Source organism: Pelophylax lessonae (genome assembly GCF_965119305.1).
Source record: "Pelophylax lessonae genome assembly, chromosome: 2".
NCBI lineage: Eukaryota > Metazoa > Chordata > Amphibia > Anura > Ranidae > Pelophylax > Pelophylax lessonae.
This window is the reverse complement of record NC_138769.1, coordinates 292,617,630-292,635,188: the sequence shown is the minus strand read 5'-3', so window position 1 is coordinate 292,635,188 and position 17,559 is coordinate 292,617,630. Positions and strand designations below refer to the sequence as shown.

The 17,559-nt window shown below is 42.7% G+C and overlaps 1 protein-coding gene across 1 annotated transcript in view; it reads left to right on the top strand.

Moving 5' to 3' along the window:
- Window positions 1-17,559, top strand: part of TFEB (transcription factor EB) — a 132,992-nt gene that overhangs the window by 103,935 nt on the left and 11,498 nt on the right. Inside the window, exons 2-3 of the mRNA XM_082247623.1 lie at window positions 2,135-2,367; window positions 8,205-8,459. Of these exons, the coding sequence (XP_082103749.1) occupies window positions 2,170-2,367; window positions 8,205-8,459 (453 nt within the window). The 5' untranslated portion in view covers window positions 2,135-2,169. The remainder of the gene's footprint in view (window positions 1-2,134; window positions 2,368-8,204; window positions 8,460-17,559) is intronic.

Below are 17,559 nucleotides of genomic sequence, written 5' to 3'. Positions count from 1 at the left end.
CTTCACAGGAGCGATCGCAGTGTGACTGGCGGACATCGAGTCCGCCGGTCACACGCACTGACTTGCCTGTGAACGAGCCGCGGCGGGCGCGCGCCTCGGCGGGCGCGCGCCCGCTCGCTATAGGCTCGCAAGTCAGTGACAGGCGAGTGACGTACCGATACGTCACTCTGCCTGGCCGGGGCTGACCGCCGCAGTATATAGTCGTGCGGCGGTCGGCAACCGGTTAACTAGACTGGGATGAGGGGGTTCAGCAGTATCTTCCTCTCATGGCCTAGAGATGATCTAGTTCAGCTTAAGTTCCTTCACAGGGTTTTTCTTACACTCCACAGAGGTTGTTGGCCATCTATTACACGGCGCACACAAATTCCCCTAAATGTCAAACTGAAGTGGGGAATTTTATTCACATGGTCTACCCCTCACATATATTCAATATTTTTTGCTAGCTATAGTTGCTGTCATTATTGCAATTAGTGCTGTCACTATTACTTTATACCACTTAGTTCTCCTGCTTGGTATAACTGATAATCTCCATGCTTCCACTCACCAGAAGCTGTTTATATTTTATACTGCATATTATACCAGAAAAACAATCCTCTCTATGTGGAAACTAGCAGATCCCCTAACTGTGTCAGCCTGGAGGTCTATGATCAATGCTGTCCTTCCCCTAGTCGGCTTGGGTGGACGCTAGGATGGCTACTCTATCTGATTGTGTGGTCCTTCTTCCTCTTCAGTGCCACCCCTTACTTTCCTCCCTCCCCTACTCGCTTCTCCCCCTAATCCTTCCATATCCCCTTCCCCTCTTACCCCTCTTCTACTTTTGGGTAATTTATACCATGATACACTCAGATACACCTTGATGGCTGCTTACTTTTCTACTTCTGTCTTTGCTTAGATGTTAGACGTTTTGTATAGGTATTTAGTATTACTCTTTTTGGTGTTTAACTATGAATTTTAATCGACTACTTGTATGAGCTCTGCTCAACCTGCTTCCTATTTTACAAGGATAACATTGCAGACGTTTCAATAAATTTTGTCAGATAAAAAAAAGTGATCCCTTTCTCGCCTACTATCTGCTACCGGTTACATACACTGTAGTGCCAGTGGCCAAGATGGCTAGAGGAGAACCTCAGAACTAGGTCAGGTCACATTCTTTGTGACTGGGGCTCCTCTTCTGGTAGACAGATGAAAAAAAAAAACTAAATGTATATTGGATTCATAATAAGCTTTAGTGAGTTATTCTGTTGTGTATACCTATTTAACTTCCATATGTTTCTTAGAAAAGTTATACCTACTACTCTGACTTATTTCAGCATTCTTTGCAAAGTCTTTTAGGTGTTTTTTATTCTAAAATTCCCCTGAGCTCTAGCTCAAAACAGTCAATGAGTTGAACAGTGTTAATCTAAAACCAGTCGTAGCAATGAAACAAAGGAACATGAAGTATATTGCTGCTAAGTGAAAAATTTTGAGAACTACATTATGAACCAGGTGATGACCTAGTCGTCTGCTTTTCCTCAGTAGGTGGTTTTCAGCACAAACAGTGAACAATGTTAGATAAGACTAAAGGGAGGTAATAATACAACACACTAGAGTTAAAAACTAAAGCCACTGTTACAAATATTGTGTTCTAATAACTGTATGGAGCTAATGTATATAATCGTATTCAGTATGATTTTACTTTACTTTTCTCATGGCATTTTTTAAATATTTTCTCCACATTTAGGAAAAGTCACAGTGACGGAAATAAACTATAGCATGGCCAGGGATGCTTGACCAGTTGCAGCATATTATTTTGATACCATTATAATAACCTTAACAAAGTAATAGTTTGTCCCTCCCCCTGTCAATTTTGATGAACAGCTTGGGTTTTCTTGTAAATGTGGTAAAAAATAAATCCGGTCAAGTTTTTGTTGCTGTTTTGGCTGGATTTTGTCTTTAAGGAAAATGAAAACTTTTCCTTAATGTTTATGAATAAATGTCATCTTTTAGTATATGAAGGTAGCATGTAGTATATGTGTGATTATTTAATGGTGGAATACCCATTATACATAGCAAGATTCCTGAATAACCTGAGAAGAAAGCTATTTGTTGGAGAGTGATTCTGTCATTTTAAGCTGTAAATATGTGTTTTTTGCAGGGGTCAACAGCTACCCAGTCCGTGCTCCTGCAATCATGGCTTCTCGGATTGGATTACGAATGCAGCTGATGAGAGAGCAAGCTCAGCAGGAAGAACAGCGAGAACGGATACAGATGCAACATCAGCAACATTTCATGCAGAGGCATCAACTTATGACTTCCAATGCATCCCCTGCAATCAGCACACCTGCTTCCTTTCAGTCACCACCACCTGTTCCTGTTGAGGTTCTACAGGTAAGTTTTCCAGTGTGAGGATCTGAACTCTGAAACCTGTGGCAAAAAAATGTAAAAAAAAGCAGGCAGTGAGCAAAGGATTAACTACAATTATTGCAGATGGTCTCCATACAACAGATCGTTGTGCTGCACTGCGTCTTTTTATTGAGGCACTCATCTTGGTAGAGCCAGGTCTTTGCATCTCCATGTTTGAGCCTCCAGCAAAGAGGACAGTGAGGAGCACAGTAACCAAATTTAACTCTATAAATATTCTAAGACTAGCACTCAGAGGAGGCAGCGGCTTAGATCTCACACTGCAGATATTCAATAAAGGGTGTAGGTACAAGATTACACTTCCATACCAGGAAGTATACTTCTATTTTTTTTTTTTTTTTTTAGAACTCCAGGCAAAAAGTACATTTTTCAGGGTAGTGCTTAGACACAATGAACACTTCTAGACGTTCGCTATAACATAGCAAATATAATTTCTTTGTTAACTCAAGTACACTTTAAATCCTATGGGAGCTTTTTGGATTTCAGCAGAAAAGATAAACAATGTATGCAGAATGTTCCCATTTTTTTGTGACTATTCCAGAACTAAAATATACATCTTCAGATTTTATGTTACTAAGCAGATGGCAACCAAGAAGTCTATTTTTTCTCTTAAAAAGCTAACATGGTTACATAGTTAGTCAGGTTGAAAAAGTCCATCTGGCTCAACCAATAAAAAAACATAAAACAGTAAAGAAAACCCAACCATACCCGCAGTTGATCCAGAGGAAGGCAAAAAAACCCCAGCAAAGCATGATCCAATTTGCTACAGCAGGGTCTCAGTATAATGGAAGTAGTTTGCTCTACTGACTTTTATATATAACTCTCAGTCAGAGGATGGCAAAAAGAATACCTGTCGCTGCACTGAGAAACATGTTGGCTTGTGTAGAGGCTAAGTGATTACTGCCCACTGTTTTATAGTGTTTGTTTTAAAGGCACTGGATGGCTTTTACCCAAAGGGGTTGTAAAGTCAGAAGGTTTTTTTATCTTAATGCATTCTGTGCATTAAGATAAAAAAACCTTCTGTGTGCAGCAGCCTCCCCTAATGCTTACCTGAGCCCCATATCAATCCAGTGATGTCCACAACTGTCTCAGCCGTCCAGGACTCCCCTCCTCATTGGCTAAGGCAAAGCAGCGGCACCATTAGGTCCCACTGCTGTCAATCAAAGTCAGTTAGCCAACGAGGAGAGAGAGGGGGCGGGGCCGAACTGCAGCTCTGAATGGATACATGGAGCTGTGCCTTGGCTCGGGTGCCCCCACAGCAAGCAGCTTGCTATGGGGGCTTTCAAAGGGAGGGAGGGGCCAGGAGAGCCGAAGAGGGACCCGAGAAGAGAAGGATCGGGGCTGCTCTGTGCAAAACCAAAACAAGACTTTACAATCAGTTTTAAGAGAGTAAAGGCAGGGAGATATCCTGCAGACATAGTAATGAAAACGGTATTATAAGTAGTAATCAGCATGGATTAATGAAAAATCGTTCATGCCAAACCAATCTATTAACCTTCTACGATGAAGTGAGCTGCCACTTAGATAAAGGTAAGCCTGTGGATGTGGTGTATCTGGACTTTGCTAAGGCCTTTGACACCGTTCCCCACAAACGCTTACTGTACAAACTAAGGAAGATAGGTATGGACCATAAGGTGAGTACCTGGATAGAGAACTGGCTCCAGGGGAGAGTCCAGAGGGTGGCTATTAATGGGGAGTACTCTGATTGGGCGGGTGTGGAAAGTGGGGTCCCCCAGGGTTCTGTCCTGGGACCAATCCTGTTTAATTTATTCATAAATGATCTAGAGGAGGGGATATCTAGTACAATCTCAGTATTTGCAGATGATACTAAATTAGGCATGCCCTATGCAGGATGTGGAAATCTTGCAAGCAGACCTGAACAAAATAACGGGGTGGGCAACTACATGGCAGATGAGATTTAATGTAGAAAAATGTAAAGTAATGCACTTGGGGGCCAGAAACCAGAAAGCAAGCTACTCACTAGGGGGGGGGACCTCTGGGTGAGTCTAGGATGGAAAGGGACCTGGGGGTACTGGTAGACAACAGGCTTGGAAGTGGCATGCAATGCCAAGCCGCTGCAAGCAAAGCCAACAGAATACTGGGTTGTATAAAAAAGGGGATTCACTCCAGAAATAAAGAGATTATTCTTCCACTCTACAAGACTCTGGTCCGGCCACATCTGGAGTATGCTGTCCAGTTCTGGGCACCGGTCCTCAGGAAGGATGTGCTGGAACTGGAGAAAGTCCAGAGAAGGGCAACAAAAATAATTAGGGGAATGGAGGACATCAGCTATGAGGAAAGACTACAAGCACTGAACCTATTCTCTCTGGAGAAGAGACGATTGAGGGGGGATATGATATCAATGTACAAATACTGTACTGGCGACCCTAGCATAAGGAACAAACTATTCAGAGAAAGGAGATACAATAAGACACGTGGCCACTCACTAAAACTTGAGGAAAGGCGGTTTAACCTTAAAGTGCGTAAGGGGTTCTTCACTGTAAGAGCGGTAAGGATGTGGAATTCTCTTCCGCAAGCAGTCGTATCAGCGGGGAGCATTGATAGTTTCAAAAAACTATTGGATGGACACCTTAAAGACCACAACATACAGGGGTATACAATGTACGGTTAACAGCAAACACACACACACATCATAGGTTGAACTGGATGGACTTGTGTCTTTTTTCAGCCTCACTAACTATATAACTATGTAACTATGTAACATAAAGAGGGGAGTTCTGGAAGGAAAAGAACACAGATACAGGAGCACCTTGGACACTAATGCTTAGTGGAATATTGTTCTTTAGCATTCTAGCAAAATTTCAACATTGTAAAAATTTGAAAAAAATATAAATGCACACCTGGAAAATGGTTATTTTGTTGGTTTGCAACATGGCATCTCCAGTATAATTTACATTTGTTCAAATGCTTGTAACATGTAGCATCTTTCTGTAGTATTGGTGTTTTTCTAACTTCTTAACATGGCATTCAAGAACAATTTAAAGTGATTGTAAAGTCTTGTTGTTTTTTTTTTTTTTTAAATAAAAATAATAAACATGTTGTACTTAGTTTTGCACATAGTTGCCCAGATCCTCCTCTTCTCGGGTCCCTCTTCTGCTCTCCTGGCCCCTCCCTTCTGTTGACCCACAGCAAGCAGCTTGCTTATGGGGCACTGGAGCCGAGTCACACCTCCCTGTTTCCATTAAGACATGGCGCTGCTGCCCGCCCCTCCCCCTGCCCCCTTGCTCTCCTCATTGGCTGAAATACTTTGATTGACCGCAGCAGGAGCCAATGGCACCGCTGCTGTGTCCAAGCAGGAGGGAGAATCCCGGGACAGCCGAGGCATTTGTGGACATCACTGGATAGAGATGGGCTCAGGGTAGTATTAGAGGGGCTGAGGGGAGCTGCTACACAAAGAATGATTTTTATCCTAATGCATAGAATGCATTAAGATAAAAAACCTTCTGACTTTACAGTCACTTTAAGCTGGTGGGGCCAAAGGCATTTTGCTTTCTGTAATGTATTCAATCCTGATAACCACTGTAATTTCCTGTAAGTTAAAATGACTCATTGTGTCCTATCCAGGCCATTGCTCGAGTAGCTTTTATCTTTTGCCTCCTAGCACTGCATGCCAACATATTCTTTCACTCGTGTAATTACCATTCTCACACTTGACAATAATTGTTTGCCTTCCGCAGTGGCAATACAGCTCTTGGCATTCCCTTCTGTCAAAGTCTGTATTGCAGGGACAATTTTAACTCCGCTCCACTACATGGGAATATTATTCTGCTGAAAATTTCCATTGGTTTGAAGGTCAGCCTTACATAGTTACCATAGGTGTGCGCAAGGGGTGTGCCAGGTGTGCCTGGGGACAGCCTAATCCTAGGGTTGGCAACCCATCAATCGCAAACTTCCTGTCAATTACGGGCAGGTGACAGCTAAACCGCGATCCCTCCTTGCTGACCCCCCAATACCTTGACAGGAGGGGGCAAAGGGGGTGGAATTTAGTGGAACGGATCTGTATTTTCCTCCTGCAGCAGCTGAAAGTAGGCTTCTCTTCCTTTCCTTATCACCGACATTTAGCTGCCACAGGAGGAAAATACAGGGGATCGGTACCAATATATGCCACCCCTCCTGTCTCTGTTCTATCTGCTGCCCGTGTCCCCCTTGCTCCACCCCCCCCCCCATTTTTTTAGGATAGAGAATGGGGAAGAGGCCAGCAAATATGTCACACACATATGTGTTGGAGCTTTGAGGTGCACACCCTAATGCACTAGACTGCGCAAACCTATGATAGTTAAATAGGGTGAAATAAGACACAAGTCCATCTAGTTCAACCAATAAAAAAATAAAACAAATAGAAAACCTCCATAGTCACAATCCTGTACCCACAACCTTATTGTACTCATCCACACTCTGTCCCTTAACCTTTTCTGTGGGGAAAATAAATATATTTTATTCATTTTTCTAAATATATTTTAATAAATAAATAAAAAAAATAAATAATAATTATATATACACGCACACACATGGGATATGTGAGGAATAAGACAAGTAAATAGCTTTGTTCTTCATGTAAGGTACACATAATTCCTGTATATATTATTAAGCAAATGCTGTAATTGATGGAAGAGTATGTAAGCCATTATCTTTAGTAACTAGTGGAAGCTCTTTTATTGGGAACCCTTAACCAAATGCTTTTTAAAGTTGCCGAGGAGATATTTACAGTATCAATTAGCACTGAGATTAGGTCTTATGTTTTAACCCTTTTGCTGCCAGAGCCGTTTTTGCAGGGTTTTTTTTTTCCATCACATAGGGTACAAAAAGTCCCCTATTTGAGGATTTTTAGGTGACAGGTTCTCTTTATTGAGCTCTGGGCTCCACAACATGTCTTGCAATGCAATACATCCCTTCCCGGCTATGCTAGCCGGGGAAAGTGACAGGGTGATCCGTAAGTGATGTCATACATGCCGCTTTCTGGGTCACAGCAAGAAGGGGAGGAGACTTGTCAAATCCTGTGAGGAGGGAGCGGGGGCATGGCTGTGGTGAGTCTATGTATGCGCACAGCTTGGCTTGGGAGTGCACCTGCACAGGTGCCCCAATAGCACACGACTTGCTTTGGAAACGCCACCATCAGGGTTATTGCACTGAGCAGGTAAGTATAGACCATGTTTGAATAAAAAAAAAAAAGGAAGCTTTAGTGTCACTTTAATTCTCAGACAGATGTCTTGTCCTGCAGATTGGCATTAACTGATGGTTTACGGATTACTAGCCATCCAACTTCTGTGGGAGCAAAGAAGCCCCTTACTATTTTACCTGCTCCATCGTGCTTCACAGTTGGGTTGATGTATTTGTGTTAGTGTACATTTTTTTCCCCCCAAACATACCATTGTGTACATATATTAGAATTCAGAACGAATGATTTTTCTGCACACAGAGCAAGATACCACTCTTATTTTATTGTTTTTTTTTTTTTTTTTTATGGTCATTACCACAGATGTTAATATACTGTATGCAAGAAATGACTGCAAATCTATATCCGCAGGGCTCTTTGTAACATAACAAAATGTGGAAAAAGTGGAGCACTGTGAATTGTTTCAAGATGCACTGTGTGTGTGTGCCTGACATCTGTTAAATAGCACTGTGTTTTTTTTTCTGACTTATATAAAGATCTGATCACATTTTAGAAACTATTCATGCCTTTATCCTTAACTGTGGTAAGGGTGCACAAACTTGTTTGTGCATTTATATGTGTGTGTGTGTTTTAGTATATATTTGCATTTAATATTTATATTTTTATACAGGTGCAGACACACCTTGAGAACCCAACAACTTACCACCTGCAGCAGTCCCGAGACAAGAAGGTTCGCGATTTTCTGTCGGATACCTATGGCAACAAATTTGCTTCTCATCTTAGTCCACTCAGGCTGTCTCCTAAACCCCCACCTGCCCCTCCATCTCCTGCAAACCGTACTACTCGCCTTTCATCGTCAGCAGGAAACAGTGCACCAAACAGTCCCTTGGCCAGATTGAACTTGTGCTCCAATCCAGAACGTGAACGTGAAGTAAGTACATTGAGGGGAATCGTGCTTCCTACTGTTTATATCAGCGTCTGCATCTACTTACATTTCCAGAAATTACTGATGTCCTGCACATAAAAGAAGGAAAGGACAGGAGGAGAGGACCAGTAATATCTGCCTCTCAATATATACAGCTAACTTTCCAATATCCATTCCACCAATGAGATTTGCACTTTAGTAGACATAGCTCATGTAAAGTATTCATGCCATCAATTAGATCTGCTTGGCAGCACAAACTATTTACTCCCCAAGTATCCTTACCACAGGTGAGATCTGCCATAGCATATACAAGCCGTTCCTCTGCCCCTCTTAATCATGTTGCCTTTCCTGAGAGCTGTGATTGGCCATCCAACATACTTGTGTGATTTTCTGGCTTTGTTCCACCTTCTCCACCCCTTTATCTCTGCTGCATGCATCTCCCCTGTAAAACTGGGTCTCTAAGAGCTTAGGGGTTTTTAATACATCTCAGTTATACACAGTGCCCCATATCACTCTATTACACACACTGCACTATACTTTTGGTTTACAAGTAGTATTCGTGCCTGTGGAAGTCACTATCAAAGCATACACAACCAACCCCTTGTGTCTTCCTCAGCAGAAAAGAAGCAGCGGTTATGCATTGTGGCTACAGCCAAAATCTCTTCTATACATTAAGATAAAAAGTCTTCTGTGTGCAGCAGCCCCCCTTGGCCACCCTAACACTTACCTGAGGTCCCTCTCTGTCCAGCGATGTCCACGAGTGTCTCAGCTATCTGAGATACTCCCTCCTGATTTGGCTGAGACACAGCAGCGGCGCCATTGGCTGCTGCTGCTGTCAATCAAAGTCAGCTAGCCAATCAGGAGGGGGAGGAAGCGGAGTCAGGTTGGGGCTCCATGTCTAGATGTACACGGGGAGCTGTGATTCGGTTCAGATGCCCCATAGCAAACTACTTGTTGTGGGGGCACTGAACAGGAGGAAGGAGCCAGGATCACATAAAGGGACCCGAGAAGAGGAGGAACCGGGCTGCTCTGTGCAAATCCAGTGCAACAGAGCAGGTAAGTATAACATGATTTTTATTTTTATAGGAAAAAAAGGAGACTTTACAATCGCCTTAACTGCCCTTACACAGACCTTCAATGTCTACAGAAGAAAAGAACAGGCGCCGCTGAGTGTATCAGTAAAGATTTATTGCATAACATTAATATAAACTCACATGGAGGTAGATGCTTGTCCTCATAGCTCCCGAATCCCTTCCTGTATGTGGCGCTTCCGCCCTCAGGCCGACCAGCAGCCAGGAGATGACGACACCAGGGGAGGCCAATAGGAGGAGCCGGATCAAGCTTAGACAACGGTGAACCGCAAGTCTACCAATGATGACGTAACGCGTTTTGGAACATGCGTACAAAGCTCCTTCCTCAAACTTCCTAAGAGTTTATATTAATGTTATGCATTAAATCTTTACTGCTACACTCAGCTGCGCCAGTTCTTTTCTTCTTGTTTGTCAGCGGGATCTCTGCTTCTGCCTGTCAGCGCTGCCCTCTGTGATAGCCCCGGAACATCGTACTACCTAGAAGTCCTGACTACTTATGTAGACTGCCCCCCCCCTCCTCCCCCTTTCTTTCACCTAATTGGAGACCCATCCCTCGGCACAAGCGCCCAACACATCTTTTTTGTTCTTCAATGTCTACAGGAGAAATGGATACTAGTCTCCAATAAAACTGAAGGTCGGCTCCTTTAAGGTTATAACCCCTCTCACCTCACAACATGCCGGTTAGGCTTAATGCCCTCAGGTGACTGGGTGTCTCTTTCCTCTCTGCTATATTTTTTTAAATTGATTTGGAAGATTGTTTTATCATCAAATGCTTTTGTTAGATTCATGGCAATTATTTTAAATCCTGGAAGTCTCTCTAGTCAGAAAACAGGGGCAGGTATTCCTTACTAGTGTTCTTGCTGTGATTGCCTGGCATTGCTAGCAGTGTCAACCCTGTCTGTGTTCCAGCTCACAGGACTCTGTATTTAAGGTTGGGCCAAAACTGCCAGGACTTCTGGAACTTCTTCCCTTAGAATCCCCAGATAGCTGAAACACAGACAAGGTTGACAGTGCTAACAATGCCAGGCAATCACAGCAAGAACATCCTGCCGGGATATCCAAAATGCCTTCTTTCATAATCCCTGTCAGGGCTTCCAGTGGTGCTCGCAGTATCCCTGCCTAGACTTACAGAGTTCTGTAAAACAACACTGGGCATGGTCTCTGACCAAAAGATTAATTTAGCTTCAGCCTTTTGAAGTGGCTAGTGCTGTCTTTTTGCCAGCTACCTGTGAGCTAAAGAGCTGTAATACTTGCCCGCCAGTTGTCTGTTTTTTGCCAACCCTAATTACCTTGACTACTCCTTCACTTTACTTGGATCTGACTACTCTTTGAGCTATCTTCCTTGATCCCAGACTACTATCTTGTCCGCACTGTATCTTCTTTTTTCCAGCCATCCCATTGGCGATCCTGAGGGACGGGACCTGATTTCAGTTTGCAGCAAAGTAAAGTGGAACCAATAGGGTTTCTAGCCCGTCTCCGCCATCAGAAGCTTTGATAAAAAAACTATTACTTACACCTTTAGTGAGTTCATGTCACCTAGCAGGGGGCACCATAAATGTAAGAAACAGTATTTTCAATAAGGGGGCTGCATTGAACCCCTGCCCTGCTTAGCTACACTAACTGAAAGTCCCTCAGCTGTACTCGCCTATGCTTTGCCTACCACTTCCAAGTCCAACATACCTCTTCTGGGTCGTTTCCCTGGAGAAGTTAGTGTATCTACAACCAAAGATCTTTGCCGATGAGCGTACCATAGAAAATACCATATACTCTCTCCTTCAGAAGGGGCCTCAAGTCTGGGCTTTTCATCTCATGGAATTTATGTTTTTGACAGTGTCTCCTCCCTGTTTCAGGCACTGACTTAAACTTTACGATGTCCCTTATGTAGCCAACTCAGCAGAGACTTCTCTAGGAAAACTTTACCAGTGTTGAAGACTTTCAAGTTTATCTCCGTCTTTCTTAGAGTGTGGATACAGCAGCTACATTAAGCTGGGCTGCAGATTTAAGCCATGTACTGCAGATGTCTCCTTATGCAGCTTTACTGGAGAGGAATGCATTTTCTTAATATTGCTAATACAAGCTGCTACTTTGTTTGAACTTGAGAGACTTAAACTTTAGGCTTATCCCTCCTTTTTGCTATTGCTATGTATCTGTGACACTGGCAGGGCAGTGAATCACAGTATGGGAATCGTGAAACTTGTTAACATAGGGATCAATTCACTAAAGTTTACAGCATGCGATAACACGATCACCTGACTCCCTGACTCATTGGCATAAATTATCGCATACGGTACATAAAGTCCAATTGAAAAAAAAATAGTACGTATTTGCCAGTAAATAACGTAAAAAAAAAAACATGCTGTAAGCTCTTAAGTCCAATTCACAAACGGAACATTGAGTAAAAAAAGCATGCAATATTTATTACCAGGGTTTTGCTGGTGGTATCACATGCGGTATTAGTCAGAAACAGGGTGGGGGCCTCCCAAATAGCTGGCTGCTAAGAAGCGGGCCAGGAAGCCGGGTGCCGCATCCTTAACAGATGACTCATCAGCTGTCATCGGGTTCCCCACTGACTGCTGAATGTTCCACCGCTGGACCCGAAAAAAGAAAAGCTCCGCCCGTGTGGAAAGCTTATGTTCTACCCGGCGATGACACCTGGTGGCACCGTTCCCTTATGATGTCACCATCCTGTGCGTGCTGGATTGGTGACGTCACAAGCGGCAGTGCCACCAGGTGATGTCGCTGGGTGGCCCTGCCCCTTACCTATTTAAGAACTGTCAAACGGATGAGTAGGCATTCGGTGGTTAGCCTTCATGTGGGCGGAGCATTTTTCTTTTTCCGGGTCTGGCAGTGCGGCGAGCGTTGTGATTGACAATGGATCTACATCGGGGGACATTGTTTTTTTTAAAAGGAATTTTCAATACCAATGTACTCCCCTGCCCCAAAGCCCCCCCCCTCTCCCCCCCCCTTCCTGACTTGCTGGCTCCATGCTTGGATAAGGGTCTGGTATGGATTTTGGGAGGACCCCATGCCTTTTTTTTATTTTTTAATTTTGTCATGGGGGACCCCACGCTGTTTTTTTTCATAATTTTTCATTGCCGGCATGTTTTTTTTTTAGCTGACAGCTTATAAATCATCTGTTGTTAAGAATGTGGCAGCCGGCTTCCCGACCCACCTATCAGCAACCAGTTTAATGTGATAAATTATGCGGTAATTACTTCTCAGTCGAACAAACACCGTAGTAGTTATTTACTGCACAATTCTTGGTGAATTGCACTTTCAAAACGGATTTAACACAATCGCAATTTTCCCATTGTATTTGCTGTTAATTAACTCTTAGTGTATTGACCCTGTAGTTTTAAAACCACTTGAAGACCAGGCCTTTTCTTGTACTTTTTGTTTACATGTAACAATCAGTATTTTTTGCTAGAAAATTTCTTGAAACACCCAAACATATATATTTTTTTAAAAGCAGAAGCCCTAGAAAATAAATTAGTGGGTTTTGTAAATTTGTATGTCACACAGCGCAGCTGGTTTTTAAATGCAATTTTTTTGGGGAAAAATACCCTTTTATTCAATTTTAATGCATAAAACAGAGGACTTAACCCATTGTTTCAGTAAAATATAAAGGAGAATGTTAAGCTGAATAAATAGATACCAAACATGTCATGCTTTAAAATTGCAAATGCCCATGCAGGGGGGGGGGGGGCAGCTAGTTAGCCGCTAGGATTGCTTTTACAAGAGAGCTCACTGTCGGCTCTAGAAAATGGTACTGGTGATGCCTGCATCATCCCGGTATAACCCCTTCAAGTCTAGTGACTTACCAGGTGTGTGGGCAAGTAGTGTTAATTCTGTGCATACGCAAGCAAGTGTGCACTGGCTGCTTCCTAGCCTTGCTTTGCTCTGGCTCCTAACTGTATGAAAGAGGTGCTTGCATGCACGTCTGCACTGCTTCCCTGATGTGCTCTGCTGTCTAAGAGGTTATTCAGCTTAGGCATACACTTGCTCATCGGGCCACTTTCCTTCCATGCTCTGCAAGGGTCTGGGTTAGTTGCATTTCAATTTTACATATTTTTGCAGGAAACTTAAAGTTTACAGGAATCCACCACTACGTCTACTATGGTGTCTAGTCTCTGTTCTGATAAATCTCAACTTGTTTCAAAGATTCTTCCTCTTCATCCACCATTCAATAGATTTTTTTTACAAAGACACTTTATCCCTTTCCCGAAGTTTTTCTTAAGAAGTAGTCTGCTCCTCCTGGGTTTGACTGTGCAACATCTTGCCTTAGAGTGCTCCAAAAGAACAGTGAGTACCTCTTGCGCATTTCATCATCAGGCCTCTGCGACTGACCTGTAAAGCTGTGACCTGATCTTCTGTATCATGTTTTCTACTTTTTAAAGGGTTTATGTATTTGCCCTTTGCAGACACTAGTTACAGATCAAATGTTCTTTGTTTAATGCCTATGTTTTTTCCCAAGTATTGTTTTTTTTTCTAGACACAAAGGCCTGATGATAAAATGAATTTTATTTAGGTGTTCCTGTCCCTCTGTTTGGACTGCTTTTGGATGTGTCTACATTGCTTAATACCATAAGGCCTCTTTCACACGGCCGCTCCGGTGTTTTGCTCCGCTTTTTTTTTGTGTCATCCGCTCCGTATGTCTGCATATCATCCCATCCGTTTGCGGATGATATGTGGACATAATGTAAGTCTATGGGCATCGCGGATGTCAGCGGATGACACCACTGACATCCGATTTTCCTTCCTTTCCGTTTTTTGAACGGAGGAAAAATAGGGTTCTGTTCCGTTCCAAAAAACGGAACAGAACTGAAAGGAAGAAAATCGGATGTCAGCGGATGGTATTCCGCTGACATCCGCAATGCCATTGACTTACATTATGTCCGTAAATCATCCGCAAAAAAATAGGATGATTTGCGGACATACGGAGCGCCCGTGTGAAAGGGCCCTTAAGCTGTTTATCTCAATTGACTATAGAGAAAATAGGATTTATGTACATAATTACATAGCTAGTCAGGTTGAAAATAGACACAAAAGTCCATCTAGTTCAACCAGTAGAAAAAAAAACAAATAGAAAACCTCCATATACACAGTTCTTTACCCAGAGTTAATCCAGAGGTAGTAAAAAAAAAAACAATAAAGCATGATCCAATTTGTTCCAACGGAGGAAAAAAATCCTTCCTGATCCCCCAGGAGGCTGTTCCCTGAATCAACAGTCTCTGGTGTTTATTACCTAAATATGTTAATATATAGTTGTATTTTGTGTATTTAGGAATGCATCCAGAGTTTTTTGTTTTTAAGCTTCTAAAGTCTACTGAGCTGGTTTTGACCAGAGTCTATTCCACATGTTCACAGCTTTTACTGTGAAAAAGTCTTTCCATATGTGGGAGTTTAATCCATTTTCCTCCAGATGTAAAGAGTTCCTGTTTGTTCTCTGTAAAGGCCTAAAAGTGGATAACTCTACACCATGTTCACTATATGGACCACTTATGTATTTATACATGTTATCATGATTTAAGGGCCTCTTCCTAACGAGAGAATAAATTCAGTTCAGATAATCTTTCCTCATAGCTGAGTTACTCCATGCCTTTTATCAGTTTGGTTGCTTTTCTCTGCACTTTCTCCAATTCCCCAATATCCTTTTTGTGAACTGATGCCCAAAACTTAACTGCATATTCCAGATGAGGTCTTACTAATGATTTGTACAGGGGTAAAATGATGTCCCTCTCTCTGGTGTCTATACATAATTTATTACAAGACGCACTACTTTAAATTTGTACTTACCATAAAATCCTTTTCTCTGGATCCATTGAGAAACACAGATTTCCTCCCCTTAAAATTAAAACAGTGTACCAAATAAAAAATGTCTCTTAAAAAATATTTTAATAAATATGGGTATGCAAATAAGTAATATGTTTAGGGCTCATTTATACTTGCTTCGACTTCAACACACGCTAAATTGCCTACCGCTTCAACATGATTTTTTGATGTGTTTTTGATGCTTCTGCAATGCTTTAGTGGTGCTTTTTTTGAAGTTTTAGTGAAGCTTGACAGATGCGATGATAGAAAATCCCGGATGGTCAAGTAAAAGGAAAGAAGGCCCACCATCAGAGGAAGAAAAAAAGCAATTGGTCCCAAAGAATAACAAGACGCAAAATTAAAGAGATAAGAGTTAAAGGACTAATTAGAAAGTGTTGATAAAACTAGAACGGGAAAGTGGGGAAGAGGAAAGCAGTATGGTAAATGAGCAGGTGGGGTCCCTGAGGTACCTAGCAGACTCGGCACTGTCTTACCCTGCAGAAGGTAAGGCCGACAGCGCTAAAGATAGAGTGTCCATCCTAGCATAGGAGCAGATTGGTAGAGAAGAACGATCTACCTAATGACCAGGGAAAGGTCAAAAGCTTTACTTCTACTAAATGGTAGTGGGAGGGAGGTAAGGGGGTGGGTTTGGGACAGGTCAGGAAACACATTTTGCCACAAGCATAAGAGCCTCTCCACTAGCAATATACTCTCTCTCCAATCCTATCACCCATACCGTAAGATCTGGAAGCATCCAAACCCGGGGGCACAAAAGGAAAAGAAAGTGGATGGATAGGGGGAGCGAGAAGAGGAGGAGAGAGAATATGATGTCAATAATATTCTTACATATAACGTATGAGGATCAAATACCCCAGTAAAGAGACACAAGGACCTTAGGTTAGGTTCTTACATTTTTACAGGAAACACATATAACACGATAGGATTTGCAAAAGAGGTAACATTTTCCCTGGAAGAGAGAGTAGTGGACCCCGAATGGGGGGTATATGTTCCTAAGGGGAAAACTACAGGAGAGTATACCCTGGTGAACATATGTTGTCCAAATAAATACCCGACGGGTTATTTGAAAAAAGTGCTAGATAAGTTAACAGACTTTAAAAAAGGTATAGTGATACTGGCGGGAGACTTTCATTTTTGCATGAATCCACAAATAGATAGTACACCACATGCACTGGGGAAGGACAGTCATCAACTGTGAAAAGTGAAGAAAAAAATTACCGTATTTATCGGCGTATAACACGCGCCGGTGTATAACACGCACCTCAATATTTGGAGAGAAATTTCAGGAAAAAAGCTTAAATTTAAAATAAACAGCTTTGAACTCAGAAGATTTCTTTTTCTCACCAGTGCCCATGAATGCAGCCTCATCAGCAGTGTCCATACTGTTTATGCAGCCTCATCAGCAGTGTCCATACTGTATATAAGCAGTGTCCATACTGTATATGCAGCCTCATCAGCAGTGTCCATACTGTATATAAGCAGTGTCCATACTGTATATGCAGCCTCATCAGCAGTGTCCATACTGTATATGCAGCCTCATCAGCAGTGTCCATACTGTATATCAGCAGTGTCCATACTGTATATGCAGCCTCATCAGCAGTGTCCATACTGTATATGCAGCCTCATCAGCAGTGTCCATACTGTATATGAGCAGTGTCAATACTGTATATGCAGCCTCATCAGCAGTGTCCATACTGTATATGCAGCCTCGCAAGCGCAGTGTCAATATATGCAGCCTCGCAAGCGCCATTGCAACTATCTGAATCTGTTTTTAAAAAAGGCCGGGAAGCAGTAAGAGCAGAAGGGGGCGGACCGGGCCGAGAGAAGGGCGAACGAGCGAGCGTCTGCCGAGACGTGTGACGTCTGTCATAGGCGGGACTTTCGATGACTGCGCTCGCTCGTTCGCCCTTCTCCTCGGCCCAGCCCGCCCCCTTCTGCTCTTATGACAGCTCGTTCTTCCTTCTCCCCGGCCGGCCCGCCCCTTCTGCTCTCGGCGCTGCTTCCTGGCCTTTTTTTTTTTTTTAATATCGGCGTATAACACGCACTGCTGCTTTTCCTCCATCTTTAGGAGGAAAAAGTGCGTGTTATACGCCGATAAATACATAGTTACATAGTAGGTGAGGTTGAATAAAGACAATAGTCCATCCAGTTCAACCTGTGTAGGTGTGTGTGGCTGTAAT